The sequence below is a fragment of the Zeus faber genome (assembly GCF_960531495.2).
Source record: "Zeus faber genome assembly, chromosome: 10".
NCBI classification, from domain to species: domain Eukaryota; kingdom Metazoa; phylum Chordata; class Actinopteri; order Zeiformes; family Zeidae; genus Zeus; species Zeus faber.
Window position 1 is genome coordinate 2,137,388 of NC_137199.1, and position 14,964 is coordinate 2,152,351.

Below are 14,964 nucleotides of genomic sequence, written 5' to 3' on the forward strand. Positions count from 1 at the left end.
TCAGTAGTCAAGAAAATACAATTTATAATTATCCATAGTGTGTGTGTGTGTGTGTGTGTGTGTGTGTGTGTATATATATATATATATATATATATCTCGTCTTATATATGTGTATTTCCATTTTCAGATTAACCTCAAAAATATTCCTATGCGTTCTGACCATGTGATTTGTGCTATGACATCATACTGTACATAGCAAATGTTTTAATCAAACTCTATGGCGTACAGGGACAGTCTTCACGAGAGCTTAACTTCAACAAAGATCGAACTTGGACTTTAACATTTTGACTTCAGTGCATCATGTAATCAACCTCGTCCGGGATCCCAACTACCTCTCAAAACTTCTTCCACGACGATGAACAGTCCCGTCGTACAGCGCGGGTAAAGCGGCTACCTCAGCAAGACGCTTCCCCTCCATTTCGGGACGAACAACAGCTTTGGTAGGAAACCAATGTCACTGGTTTGTTGTGTTATTTTAAGCGGGCGGACCAGCTGAAATGCATTATCGCTGTTTCGCGTCGCAGCTGATTAGCAAAAGGTGGAAACCCATTAAACGTTCTTCCATCGCCTGGTCTCCGGGATCGCGCTGCTTCGCTTCTCCATCGCTGCCGCCGCCCACTGGAAATGAATGACTTCCGGCCGCTTTACCGCTGCGTTTCGCTTCTGGTGTGAGCGAGTAAGAAGAGTCGTTGGCTCTGAGTTGTAAACGGAATGTTCGCAAGAATCATTCATTCTACCGCATTTATTTATTCGGCCAAAACATTTATTTTGTCGGGGAAATGTAAAGTGTGAATCATAAAAATAATTCACGTGTATAAATCAGACACATTAAATATGAATTATTCCAAATACCTTGGCCGTTCTGGTCTTGGACGTAGATTTATATTTTGTTCGAGTCACTCGCTCTCCCACTCTTTTGCCGGAGTGACAAGTGACACGAATCATTTAAAGTAATTGTTTCGCGCCGAACGAATCGTTCCAGAGTCTTCCACCACCACCACCGCCTTGTCTTGTTCGACGCGGCGTCTCTCCAGAAGAACCATGTTCCCTAAACTTTTAGCTTCGTTACTTTTACTGTTTATGATCCACAAGATGCCCTCAGACGCACAGAAGAAGAAGGAGGTAGCCGTCCCGTGATTTCACTCGCACGGCGAGCACGTTCTGAAATCAGTGACTAGCTTTAAAAGTTTAAAGCTAGTTACTTTTAGGCTAAGCTAACGTTGCAAGGTTTAGAAACCGTATTTACGCTTATTATTCAAAAGCAAGTAATCGAGCCCCAACTCTCTTGGAATATTTTACGTGGCCGTAAAATTCCGCATTCAAAATCACTGTTACTCATCGTCTGACGTTGTAAAAGCCAACATTAGCTTCAGTCGAATTGGTGATTAAACACCGCAAAAGTTGCAGATGTTTTTCGCTGGAGTTTTTAACAAAATATTTGCATTAGTGTGTATACTGTTTTTCAGGCGCAGTTGATACTTCAACGTCTTAAATGTATTTTTTGTAATGGTTTTTTATTTTTTATTTTTTTATATACTGCCCGAACCTTCCGTTCCTGTTAATGACAATCCCACGGTTCCACTAAAAATGTATGCAATTCACAGAATTATTTTTTTCCACTGATGCGCGTTTTGTTGTTATTGGGTGTTATGATGCAAATTCCAGTGCACAAATAAACAATACAGTTAACTATACGAATTAATGCATAATAACTCCAATAAAATATTCCTTCTGGAATGTTAACCAATTTGCACCGTTGCATTATTTTTTTCTGTAATAATCAGTCTTCAAATCTAATTTTTGCGGAACTATAATATCTCAACTGAAAATAATTCGACAGTCATGCAAGCACGCAAAAGTAGGAAGAGAAAAATAAACACAATCAAAATCATTAGAAATATATGCAAGAAAAGTAAAATTCTTACAAGCAAAAAGTATCCATTATCAAAACATGTATGTATGTAAAGTATGCAACAAAGTACCTCGTTTTTTTGTATGCAATGATATGGATGAATATAAAGATACTGATTAATGATTATTATAATGCAGATAAATACATATACAGTATATATTGAAGTCTATATTCACATGCATGTGAGGTAAAGGCTAACCGTGTACTTGACTCAAATGCATAGGGCTGGATGGTTTCCACATTTGGTTATTGGATGTACAATTCATTGCAGGGTTTATAATCTGACACATGTTGTGTGTTTTACTTTATTAGTATTTGCATGTTTTTCCACTTACTATCATGTCAGGAATCATTTGGATCGGCTCCAGTTTGTCATGTTCCAACTTGCATGGCAAAAGTCTGTTTCCTCTTGTTAATTACATTTTCTTATTAGGAGTATTGCAGTCTTTTGGAATTTTGACAAAGTTGCTGCTATAGTCAAGTTGAAGACACACTTTGATGATGTGTTGTTGTTAAATTGAACTATAATTGAACGACAGTCCATTTGAGTATATGTTTGGATTTGCATTGCACACCTTTCCTCCGATGGCCTCCAAACTTTTCCAAAACACTGTTCAGGGGTTTGGCCTTTGCATATTGTGATTTTTATTTCATTTACATAAACACTAGATTAGCAGGTTTATTTTTTGTTAGCATTACTAATTCATGATATGGAATCGGGAACTGCTGTCAAAAAGAAGAAGGAAGAAAGGGAGTAGCGAAAGGGAGTGAGGGAGGGAAGAAATAATGGAAGGAAGGAGTGAGGTAATGCAAGAGGGAAGAAGGGTGGAGGAGGGGTGGAAGGAAGGAAGGGAGAAACAAAGGAGGGGAGGGAACGAGGGGACAATGGAATGAAAAAAGGAAGGGGCAGAGAAGAATGGCGTAAGGAAGGATGGGAGGGAGGGAAGGAAGGGAGCAAGGAAGGAGGATGGGAAGGAAGAGTGCATGCAGCCAAGTTTCTTCTGATTTGGTAAAACGTTAATTCTCAAATAAATGTTCTATTCTATTTTCATTTGGATATGTTTATTTGTTTATTCCTTCATTTCAAACTCATCCATTCAATAGAGCAAGGTCAAATAAAAGATACTGAAGAAAATTTTTTAATAAGGATAATTTGCATAATGGGCAGATTCTAACAATGTATACTAGGCTATTATTATATTATATTATATTATGCTAGAATACCAAACAGATTAATCCTGAATATACCTAATCAGAGGTAGCCAATGAAACACCACAGCCCCGGGCTGCTTTTCCAGCTGTCCCTGTTAAATAAATAAATAAATTAAAAATAAGCAAACAGATTTATTCAACCTTGTCACCATTAGCCTTTATTGTCTCTCTTAGACCTTGCTGTCAGAGAAGGTGGGTCATCTGATGGATTGGGCCTCCAAGCGCTCTGTCATCAGGCTGAATGGAGACAAGTTCCGTCGCTTTGTCAAGGCCCCTCCCCGGAACTACTCAGTGGTCATCATGTTCACTGCCCTGCAGCCACAGAGACAGTGTGGGGTCTGCAGGTGAGAAGTGGTCGCAGTTAGAAAAAAAAAAAAAAGTACATTTCGGTCTCACCTCATTCTGGTGAGACTGAAATGGTTTTTCTCCAACATCTAAGTTTATCACTTGACTTGAGGTAGTGCTTTTCTTTTTTGTGAATGTTCAGCCATATTGACAGTTGCTCGACCTCAACTAGCTATGCCGGTTTATCAGATTCATTGCATGGGCTGGGTCTGTTCATTATTGAGCAGGGAAGGGTGGCCCCCCCCACCAAAATGTAAACAGCATAGGAGCACATGCATAATGTGAATACATTGAATGACTGTTTCCTAAAAGGGGCCAGCTAAACGAAAAGTACCATGTAACAGTTTCGCCTACCACACACCACCCAAGCACTGTATTCAGGGCTCTCTGGCACAGAGACACAGACAATGAGGTTGAGAAAACAGAAGTTAATTGTAGACAAGGGACTTGATAGAACAAGCCCCGGAGCAGATGGACAGCATGTCATGACAAGGGCCCCTCTCCTGAGTGTGTGTGTGGGGGGGATGGGAGTTTTACTTGTTGCTCGTTAGACCAACCAACGAGCGACAGGTATACAGCCACACTGATCCTAGCCCCAATTACCTAGACCCAGGACAGGTGTGGCTGTACCACATATCAAATATGGGATTTCTTTAGCAAAATAATATTACAGATTACCACTTTAAACTCCACCAGAAATAATCATATGAGCAGTTGACCACTACGTTTGGATCAGCGAGGTTTGAATACATTTGATTTTACTTCAAAGGCAATAATATTCTCTCCTATAATATCAATGGTAACAATGTATTTTGTATGTTTTTAGACAAGCTGACGAGGAGTTCAACGTCTTGGCCAATTCTTGGCGTTACTCCTCTGCCTTCACAAACAAAGTTTTCTTTGCGTCCGTTGACTTTGACGAAGGATCCGACGTCTTCCAGATGGTGAGAATTTTGTGTCCTATGATAATTCCTAGCTCAATTAAGGCTGGACTTAAGAACTCTCCAAACTTGCATGACATGATTTCCTCGAACACAACCTTCGCAGGAAACGCCTTTCCAACAGAGGTCCTCCCAATTCTAATGTGAATGTGAATGCAAGCACTCGAACACAATCCACAGTGTACTCAAATTGCATGTAATTCAAGCTGAAATTTCATCAAGTTTAAGTGAGAGTTTCTAAATTGAATTTATTGCTTGTTGACTTACCAAGGTGTTTGCTGTTTTTAATAAATTATCTGATGCTCAAACTTGGACAGAGATCATCAGTGTTGTATTCTGTATTCTGTATTCTGTATTCAGTCATTGGGTGTCTCGGGTCTTGCAACAGACACCCTCGTCCAGGTGACCCAAACCAAGGTTGATCAAGCCCCGGCCTGTGTCCAAGCGGCATGCTACTGACCCCACTGGTCACCCCTTTTTAGCCACAGCCATCTAGACGCCTTTTCTGCTGTCTCCAGTTGTTGATGGCTTTTTTCCTCTTAAGCCTGTAATGCTCAGCACTCCATAGACCATTGCTGAGGTAATGGCTTGCAAACCCCCGACTTCCCACTTCGACTGGCATGCACCTGGTCCTCCAACCACTCCTGCAGCAGTCCTCCACCAGCTCCTGGTACTTGGCTCTCTTCCTCTCTTGTGCTTCCTCCATTCGCTCTTCCCAGGGCACTGTCAGTTCCAGTAAGATGAGCTGTCTTGTGGCCTCTGAGACCAAGATAATGTCTGGTCTCAACACAGTCTGGGTGATGTGTGATGGAATTTTCAGCTGCCTCTCGAGGTCAACTGTCATTACCCAGTCTCGTGCTGTGGATAGCAGCACAACAGTTCCTGGGTCTGCTCCTTGGCTTCTCTCTTGCCTTGACATCTCAACCCTCCTGGCTGTAGCGTGGCTGTATCTGCTGTCGCTGATCCGCTTACTGATTGCCTCAGTGATGGACTTGAGGACCTGGTCGTGTCTCCAGCGATGGCGTCCTTCGCTCAGTGCCTTGGAGCAACTACTCAGGATGTGCTTGAGGGTACCTGTTTTGGAACAAAGGGGACATGCTGGTGTTTCTACTTTGCCCAACGTTAAAAGGTTAGATAGACTGGGGCAGACATCGTAGACCCCCTGGATCAAGAACCTAATCCTCTGGGGGTTCCACTTCCAGATGTCCTGCCAGGTGACATTCCGCTTCATCGGCTGTTCCCACTTCAGCTATGCACCCTGTTGTCGCATCGCCAGCGCTTATCGCCATCGGTCCGTTGCTCTTCCTCAACTGAAGATCACACCACCTCCTGTACCAGCTTCCGCCTCTCCTTCCCACTGGCAGTGTCATATCCGGATGATGTTGAGCTCCCGAGTCCGGCTCTACCCTATGCCACATTCCCAAGAAGGGCCTTGTGCTCCATCTCCTGCCTGCTGGACTGCCTCTCCCGCCCTCCACTTCCTTCCCGTCCTCCCGACAATCCCTGGGTGGGACACTTTGTTGTCTCTTGATCCGGTGTACTGCAGGTGTTCTCGCACCCGTGCCACAGTGAACTCCTCCGTTATTCATAGTTTGAATTGTGTTTTCTTCGAGTATGTTTTCCTTGCACTGCATTCTCTGTCTGGTTGTAAGATTAAATAATGTAATGCTATTTAAAATTACTTTTAGGAGGATTTAAATGTATATTTAATACAACAGTCAATTAATTCTATTATATAATTATAGGACCCAGAATCGCGATTGTGGCGCCTCCCCTTGCGGCTGCCTGCGCGAGCACCTTGTGTCGATTACGCACATTTTGGTATTTTTTAGTATTTATAGAGCTTATTGTGCGTAATCACCGGGTGTCATGACATTTCACTGCATATATGTATGAACGTATGTATATGTATGTGACAAATAATCTCTTGAACTTGAACTTGAACTTGAATGGGAGTCTGAGCTTATTGCTGTATCCGTACAACCCGATGCTACTCAGGCTGCATGGCAACCCCAGCCATCTACGCAGGTAGCTGCTCACCTTGCACTCGAAGCTCTTCACCACAGTCATGGGAACTTCATAAATGAGCAGGGGCCAGAGGATTCTTGGGAGGATCCCATGCTGGTAGACCCATGCCTTGAATCTTCCCGTGAAGCCAGACTTGTCCACCGCTCTAATCCAGCTCTCCAGATCAGTGCTGGTGGCCTTGATGGAATCGGTGTCCTTCAGGCTGCAGTTGAAGACCTTCCTGAGGCTTAGGGTTAGGGCTAACCCTCCCAATTCTAATGTAAATGTGAATGCAAGCACTCGAACACAATCCACAGTGTACTCAAATTGCATGTAATTCAAGCTGAAATTTCATCAAGTTCAAGTGAGAGTTCTAAATATAATTTATTGCTTGTTGACTTATCAAGGTGTTGCTAAATTATGGTTGACATATCTTGAAATGTTCAACATTGGTGCTGTTTTTACCACAATGATTTTTTTCCCCTGCTTTCAAAACATGCATAACGTACTAACATGTTGTAAAATATGCTGTGGAAGGTCAGCTTTAAAATGGAAAAATAATGGTTTTGTTAAAGTAGTGTCCACTGAGAATACAGGAGCATCAAGAATGAAACCATGAACACAATAACAAACCTCTGAATTTCACAGCAATCTTGAGCAATGAAATGGTATAAAAGAAAAGAGATCCACTTTTATGGAATGTCATTTGAGTCAATATAAAATAAATACATGTCTATGAAATCCTGAAATAAATAATGAAGCAATAAATATACAAATGAGTAAATATAGTTCAATAAATAAATTCATTTTTATTTTATAAAGGACATTTTTCAAAAGACTTCATATTAGGGTCTTTTATTTCATAATGCCACATTTCCAATCCTTAAATGCAAGTTAATGGGGCGTCGTTATTTCAGATCCAGAGCCAGGGAGAGAGGGGGCAGCGGTGCAACAGTGGTAGGACCAGGAGTGGTTACTTAGAGCTGGTCCTCAGCTCCTGATACCTCCTCAGTTGGAGGTAGTGGCCGGTAGGGAGCGAGCTGGTCACGACGGAGGGACACCACCCGGTTCCACTTGACCAGCTGCACCCTGTACACTTGCCCCGTAACGGTCCGGCACTTGTTTTCATTGGGACTTCTGCAAAGCGGGCTCCCGTCAGAATTACACTTACTACTCTAACCAAAATAGTCAAATTTCGCCGCACTTTGCAACACAAACTTACCTTGAAGGACTCTCAAACATATTTGTGATAACCTGCTGCTATGGCGCAATATGTCAGTTGTGTGTAAATGCCAAAAATAAGCGATGGAAAAGATAATTTCCGTATTCAAAGATCATTTCCGTATTCAAAGCGTGAAGCCGGATGACTTCTTCGCCTCTCGCATTGTTTCCGTTGTTCCCTAACAAGATGCTCACTGCCGAAACTAGTGGTTGGAAGATATATTGATATATTGCAATAATACTTGTTTGCAGAAGTCCCCATGAAAACGAGCGGGGGACCGTTACGGGGTTACCTGTACACCAGGGGTGCCCACACTTTTTCGGCTTGCGAGCTACTTTTAAAATGACCAGGTCAAAATGATCCACCTGCATTAAAAAATGCTAAATATATTGGTTTATTTATATACTGAGTTTTCTTTATACACTACTCACAAAAAGTTAGGGATATTTGGCTTTCGGGTGAAATTTACAGAAAATGTAAAAAGTTCATACTACAGTGATATAACATGAAAGTAGGGCATTTAAGTAGAAGCATGCAATGGTGATTTCCTCATCTCAAACAATTTATTGAAACAAAAGCCAACAATCTCTCCTTGATGTCTCCAACATCATCAGTGTGGGATGTGGCCAAAGACGTCCACTTCTATGCCTTTCTGTGACTCCTCCAGTCTCTCTCTATCTCTGTTGCAACCTGCTGATGACACTCTGTGACACTCTAAGCTCAGTGGCCACTTCCCTCCGAGAACATCCTGTTTGAAGCCTCGCAATGGCGAGGTACTGTTGATCAGTTGTTAGGTGTCGTCTTGGTCTCATGATGTCAAAATGTGAACAGCGTGATGAAGAGGACTGTTTAAATACCAATTCTAATTGAACCAGGAAATGTATTGGTCGATTCATGGATCAAACACCTGTTGTGAATTTTGCCGCTGAGCTCCTTGTTAGAGAACAGCAAGTTGTGCAAAAAGTACTGAAACATTGAACAGTTGGACATGTGCATTCAAAAGTTTAGAGAAGGTCAAATTAAGTTCACCTGTAAAGGTTATAGTGCATTTTAGGTTCATCCTGAAATTTCACCCGAAAGCCAAATATACCTAATTTTTTTGGAGTAATGTATATACAATATATGTTGGCGTGCATCACTGTATGAACCCTTATGGCGCAATACAATTAAATACATTTATGGTCACTACCTTACTCTGATGACTTGCACTGAATGGAGTCGGCCAGGGTTGAATAGTCCAGACAGTAGCTGCCGGTAGCCAGCCTCAAGCAGGCTTCCAAATGATCATCCGTCATGGTGGAATAGTATTTGGACTTAATAACCTTCATGTGGTGAAAGGCTGACGCGCATAAATAAGTAGAGCTGAATAATGCAGTCAAGGCGGTAGCACATTTCCTCATGTTTGGGTACTTTTCCTCTCTAAGTTCCAAAACTGTCCATGAGCCCTGGACTTCAGCTGAATGTCAGACTGTAGTGTCAACCTTTCGTCCTCTGCAGACGGTACAGGTGAAATAGTGTTGCAATTTTTGATGCGAGTGACTCGACCTCAATATCTTCCCTAAATTGGCAGCACATAAATGTCACGATTGGCTCGAGTAAAGCAAAGTCTGTGTTTGTCAAAGTCTGACAGACAATTTTCAATCTGCTCTGTGTAGCGCGCACTGTCAAGTTGCGCGTGCCCTTTGGGGCACTCCACGCACCCCTACCAGACTTCCCTTGGGTCTCCAGCTCTGATGCGAGGTTTTGAAAGTTCCCCAAATCATGGCGCTGCAGCTTTGAGGACAGAAGTTGCATTTTTTGTTTGAAAGCATCTTTTTCTTGTCTATTCCTTGCAGCTCTAAATCAAGTTCATTCAACATGTTGGTCAGATCAGTTGAAAAAAAAAAAGTTATTTTGAATAGCGTGCAATCTACCCACAACTACCTTTGCGATCTACCAGTCGATCGTGGTTGACCTATTGGGCACCCCCGCTGTACACCATGTCCAACAGCTGTTCCAGCACAGTGCAAGGGCGAGCCCTGGGGCTCAACAGCTTGGGGGAGAAGCCCTTCTTTCTCTCCGGAGAGTAGACCCACACCTGGGTCCCGAGTCCAAAGTCCATTCTCTGGCAGCAGGAGTCCTAGGCCCGCTTCTGTCGGGACTCAGTGTTACTCTCTACACTCCCACAGCGCTTATGTTTGAACACAAACTCTGTACCTCAGTCGACTTGGTGTTCGGGCCGCCCCCAGAGCCGGAGGTGCAGCCTGGGCTAACGCCACAACCTCTGTGAAAGGCTGCGGAAGGTGCATGGGTTGCCCAGACAAGCCTTAACAGAGATTCCACTATAAATCCTTTATAGCGGAATCAGACTTTTGGACACTACTGAAATCAAGATGAACAGAAGTACTCACAAAGGATAGAACTGGGTTGCCTTGTTGTGACTGCTTCAACTATGCCAACAAAATTAATAGTTTTACTATCTCAACTTTGAAATTTCAGTGTCATCCCTTGTAACCCTTTTGTTAAGAAATGGAAAATTCTGGTATACACGTTGCAGTGTAAACTGTATGTACCTTTCAATGTCTCTATATTTGTGTACACAGTACATGTATTTATATACATAAGCATCGCTTGTATAGACACCTTACCATTATCCATCTCCACTTTTCAGTTAAATATGAATTCTGCTCCGACCTTCCTCCATTTCCCGTCCAAAGGAAAACCTCGGAAGTCGGATAACTATGAGCTACAGGTCAGGGGCTTTGCAGCTGAGCAGTTGGCAAGATGGGTGGCCGACAGAACAGATGTACACGTAAGTGTGAGCACAACTGTACAAAGTGTCATTACGACACGTTACTTCATGACAGACAAATGTAGCACTGTCCTACTCAAGGGTCATTAAAAAAGTCTGAATTGTATCAAATCAGTTCAGCAAAAAATATTAAAATACTTTTAATTGTATTAATACATCTTGAATTAAATATGAGAGTATTCAAATTGTTTGCTTCTTCTCAAACTCAAATATAAAGTGTCCATGTATTGATGCAAATTCTTATTTCAGATCCGTGTCATTCGTCCCCCCAACTATGCTGGGCCACTTCTGCTGGGATTTCTCTTGGCTGCAATTGGCGGATTGGCATACCTGCGCCGAAACAACCTGGAGTTTCTTTTCAATAAGAATGTTTGGGCCTTCACTGCACTGGTGAGAGAAACCAACACACTCACTCAGTTGTTGTTTTTTTCACTTGCATTTTATACATAATCTTATCTGTAGCACACTCTACTCACTCACTCAAATGGGATTCCCTGTGTGACTGAGACTCTGCACAGTGCAGACCAGTCGCTGTGTGGAAACAAATGCGAGCATGTTTCTCTATTTCAGTGCTTCGTGCTGATTATGACTTCGGGCCAGATGTGGAACCATATCCGAGGACCCCCGTACGCCCACAAGAACCCCAACACTGGACAAGTGGTGAGCCACATGCTTGTCGGAGGTTTTTCGTACATTGTCTGAAGGAAAGAAAGGAGAGGCACCTTTTAAAGGCTCTGAAATCCTGTGTTGGTACAGCAACAAACAAGCAGTGTCCTCACAAGTCTGTAATATCCCATCGTTTGTAACTTCTTCAATTCTTTTTTTTTTTTTAGAGCTACATCCATGGCAGCAGTCAGGCTCAATTTGTAGCAGAGACCCACATCGTTCTGCTCTTCAGTATCCTTCAAATGTCACATTGACTCCATGGCAGTCCCAGAGTGTTTGGACAGTTAACACATCTCGTTTTTCCTTGGGGGTTTTGTACTCCAGCTAGATAGAGTTGCATATGTAACAATACCTAATAATGTTTAAATACAAACTGCAGGTCTAAATAGCAGCCGTCTTGCTGCCATCCCATTGTTTCTGAGCTTTTTGCCTCCACTCTTGTGTACAGGTCAAATGTACTGTATATCCCATTGGATTCAGGTCCGGTGGTTGACTTGGTTCTGGCAAGAACATTGCACGCTTTGGTCCCAAAATAAGTCTTCCTTTTAGCAGTACACTTGATATCATACTACCATTGCTTGGAGAAGTTTCATTAAATTAGTTTTAAGAGCAGTCGATATCGGCCGAGATGTTTCTGTTTTCAGTCCAGACACCATAACTTCTGAATCCAATGAGCAAGAGTTTCAGGAACGGAATAACCAAATGTCTGTTAATGTCCAAAGACTTGGAAGCTGCGCTGCATATGTCTGATCTCAAAAATTAACCATATCCAATTCTAATTTAAAAACCAATTGAAATTAGGAAAAAGTAGTCCTCATTTTCAAAGGTTTATTTTTCTAGGGATAGATGTTGCTTGATTAGTATAGCGGTTGCTAATGTTGTAATCTTTAACCTTTGTCTGAGATGCTGCTGTAACAATGGGAATGGTGCTGCTTTGTGAGGCTGCTACCTCAGACATGGACATAGGAAAGAGGAAGAGTATGTATTTACATGCACACACCCAGTTTTCTTCAGATTCTGTACACATTTCCAATGGACTTCTTATTTTCTACGGATTCAGAATGTTTTAAGATGAGATATGAGTAAAACGTACACTAAATAAACCAAAAGTATGTGGACACCCCTTCTAATAGCCACCTTTCCAACAAATTAGTTAATCAAATTTCTGCCCCGCTAGACCTGCCCAGTCTGTCACCTATAAGGTAACAGACTGTAACTTCTGTTAGTGTGAAGTGCAAACATCGAGGAGCAGCAACAGCTCAAGAGAATGCTACCTGTCTGAATGCATTGTGCCAACAGTAAAGTTTGGTGGTGGAGGAGTGATGGTACAGGGCTGTTTTTCATGGTTTGGGCTAGGCCCCTTTATTCTAGTGAAGGGAACTGTTAATGCTACAGGATACGGTTTGGGGAGGGCCCTTTTCTGTTTCAGCATGGCAATGCCTCTATGGACAAACTGAGGTCCATTAATAAATGGTTTACTGACTCTGGTGTGGAAGAACTTGACTGGCCTGTTCAGAGCCCAGACCTGAACCCCATTGAACACCTTTGGGATGATTTGGAACACTGACTGCAAGCCAGGCCCTATTGCCCAACATCAGTGCCTGACCTCACTGATGCGCTTATTGTGTCAGAATGGGAGCAAATTCCTGCAGCCATGTTACAAAATCTAGAGGCGGTAATAGCAGCAAAGGGAGGGCCAACTTGATATAAATGCCCATGGTTTTGAAATTAAATGTTCAACAAAGACATGGATGTGGTGTTAGGGTATCCACATACTTTTGGCCATGTAGTGTATCTTTCATTTGTGACCATTTTTGTATTTAACTTAACAGATACTTAGGTGGAAATGGATAGTTGTTTGACTACCGGGTGCTAAGGGAAGCCAGCGGTTTCCATTCTGTCCTTCATGAGTGAAAGAGAAAGAACTATACAAATTACACAAACTTGTAAATTCCAAAAAACACAAACTTGTAAATTCCAAAAAACACAAACTTATAAATTCCTGCCACTTCCAGGGGATACAAAGTTACAACAAAAACAACTACAGCAATAGACACTTCCCACAAAAGTTTTCACACAGTAGTAACTGCAAACACAGGCCATGTTTCATTTATAAGAAGGGAGACAAAAAGAAAAGACACTAATTGAGTAACTCCCAGGGGCTTAAACTGACACAAATCGGAAGATTTAAACATATAACGACACATTTTCAAGAGTGGAAGGGCAGAGGAATGTAGTGGGAAGTGAAAAGAAAGTTGAACATCCTGAAGTTATTTATGTGTTTCTCTGCCCATCATGTCAGTAATGTGTGTAGCGGGCATCGGTCTGGTGATGCTTTTCTTCAGTTGGCTGCTGTCCATATTTAGAGCAAAGTACCATGGATACCCCTATAGGTAGGTGTGTGTGTGTGTGTGTGTGTGTGTGTGTGTGTGTGTGTGTGTGTGTGTGTGTGTGTGTGTGTGTGTGTATTTGGGAGGAGGAGTGTGTGTATTTGGGAGGAGGAGTGTGTGTATTTGGGAGGAGGAGTGTGTGTATTTGGGGGGAGGAGTGTGTGTATTTGGGGGGAGGAGTGTGTGTTAGGCAAATAGTTGTTGAAATAATTCTGCACAATTAAATCATGGAATTTTATAAATTTGCAATTTTTCAACCCAGGACACATTCAAATGTTACATTACATTACATTTACATTACATTTAGTCATTTAGCAGACGCTTTTATCCAAAGCGACTTACAATTGAAATGTTGGTTGCCATTTGGTCCCCACATCCCACTATAGTATTGAGCAACTTTCTGCTCCTGCTGCAGCAGCTTCTCACTGCTTAAATATATAAAAATTGAAGAACTGTAATTTCACATTTTATTTAGAAGTGCCTCTTGCAATTGCCACAGTACCTTCACAAGAGATCCAATTTGTGGAACTGCAAAATAATCCATTAAACCGCAAGAACCTGATTTTAAAATAAAGGTAAATGGTTTGCGTTTGCTTTTTTTTTTGTATACCCAGACTGTCTTTATTGAGCGCTTCCAATTTTGGAAAAGGAGATTTTACATGATTCTTAAAAACAAAGTCCTATATTTGTGAAGTGAGAATCTTTAAGCAGTAAGTTTCTCAATCGTACAACGTTGAACATGGTTGTAAGTGATCGGAGCAAACATTTGACTAAGTGGGTTGGGTTGAAAAATCAAGAGCAATTTTTAAGGGCACTGCAAGTAAGTCTTCTCTTTTTGTCACAGCTTCCTCATGAGTTAAGTGGACCGACCATCATGGGAAGTGAGAAGTTATTGACCAGAGGTTGCCTTCAAGTGCCTTAAGCGTCCTCACCAAGGAAGTCTACCACATCTTCGTCAGCTAAGCGCTGATGCCTTGGACAAGGGTCCGCATCACCTGTTGAACAGACGCTTGAGCAGCAGTTTATTAATGAGACGGCAAGCATCGACGATAACCCACATGTCAAATGTCTAAATGTTCAGTTTAAATAGAAAGGACACCAGGACTGCCTGATTTGAGCTTTATGGAAGCTCAGTTTGTTAATTTTCCCTCAACGATTAAAACTACGATGGTGTTTGCCGTTCTACCTCAGCCATGGTCTGTGGCCGACGAAGCAGCAGCAGCAAGTTAATTCATTTTGGATCAAGCTAGCTTGTACAGTAGACAACTCCTGAATAATCAAATGCAGTGATTCCCAAGTGCTTTTAAATATTCATGAAATTTTTTGTTTAATGTGTAAGATTTGTTCTCAGGTTAAAAAAGTCATTAAAGTGCGGTGATTGCCTTTCTACGCCCATTGTCTTTTCTTCGGCACAACTGGTGCAGTGAAGTAACGTGGTCAGACTTCTATATGGTGTCATCTTCACATTTAAAGATTGG

The 14,964-nt window shown here is 42.0% G+C and overlaps 1 protein-coding gene across 2 annotated transcripts; it reads left to right on the plus strand.

Moving 5' to 3' along the window:
* Window positions 1-337: 337 nt before the first annotated feature.
* magt1 (magnesium transporter 1) lies at window positions 338-14,869 on the plus strand. Of its 2 annotated transcripts, none has more exons than XM_080007971.1 (10): window positions 338-440; window positions 3,299-3,468; window positions 4,296-4,413; window positions 10,290-10,430; window positions 10,680-10,820; window positions 11,001-11,090; window positions 11,264-11,327; window positions 12,000-12,074; window positions 13,399-13,489; window positions 14,331-14,869. In XM_080007971.1, exons 2-10 carry the CDS (start codon window positions 3,329-3,331, stop codon window positions 14,344-14,346), a joined length of 876 nt encoding a protein of 291 aa, XP_079864097.1. In that variant the 5' UTR covers window positions 338-440; window positions 3,299-3,328; the 3' UTR covers window positions 14,347-14,869. The 2 variants fall into 2 exon arrangements, with proteins under 2 accessions (XP_079864097.1, XP_079864096.1); XM_080007970.1 differs by lacking the exon at window positions 338-440 and adding an exon at window positions 998-1,122.
* Window positions 14,870-14,964: the final 95 nt, after the last annotated feature.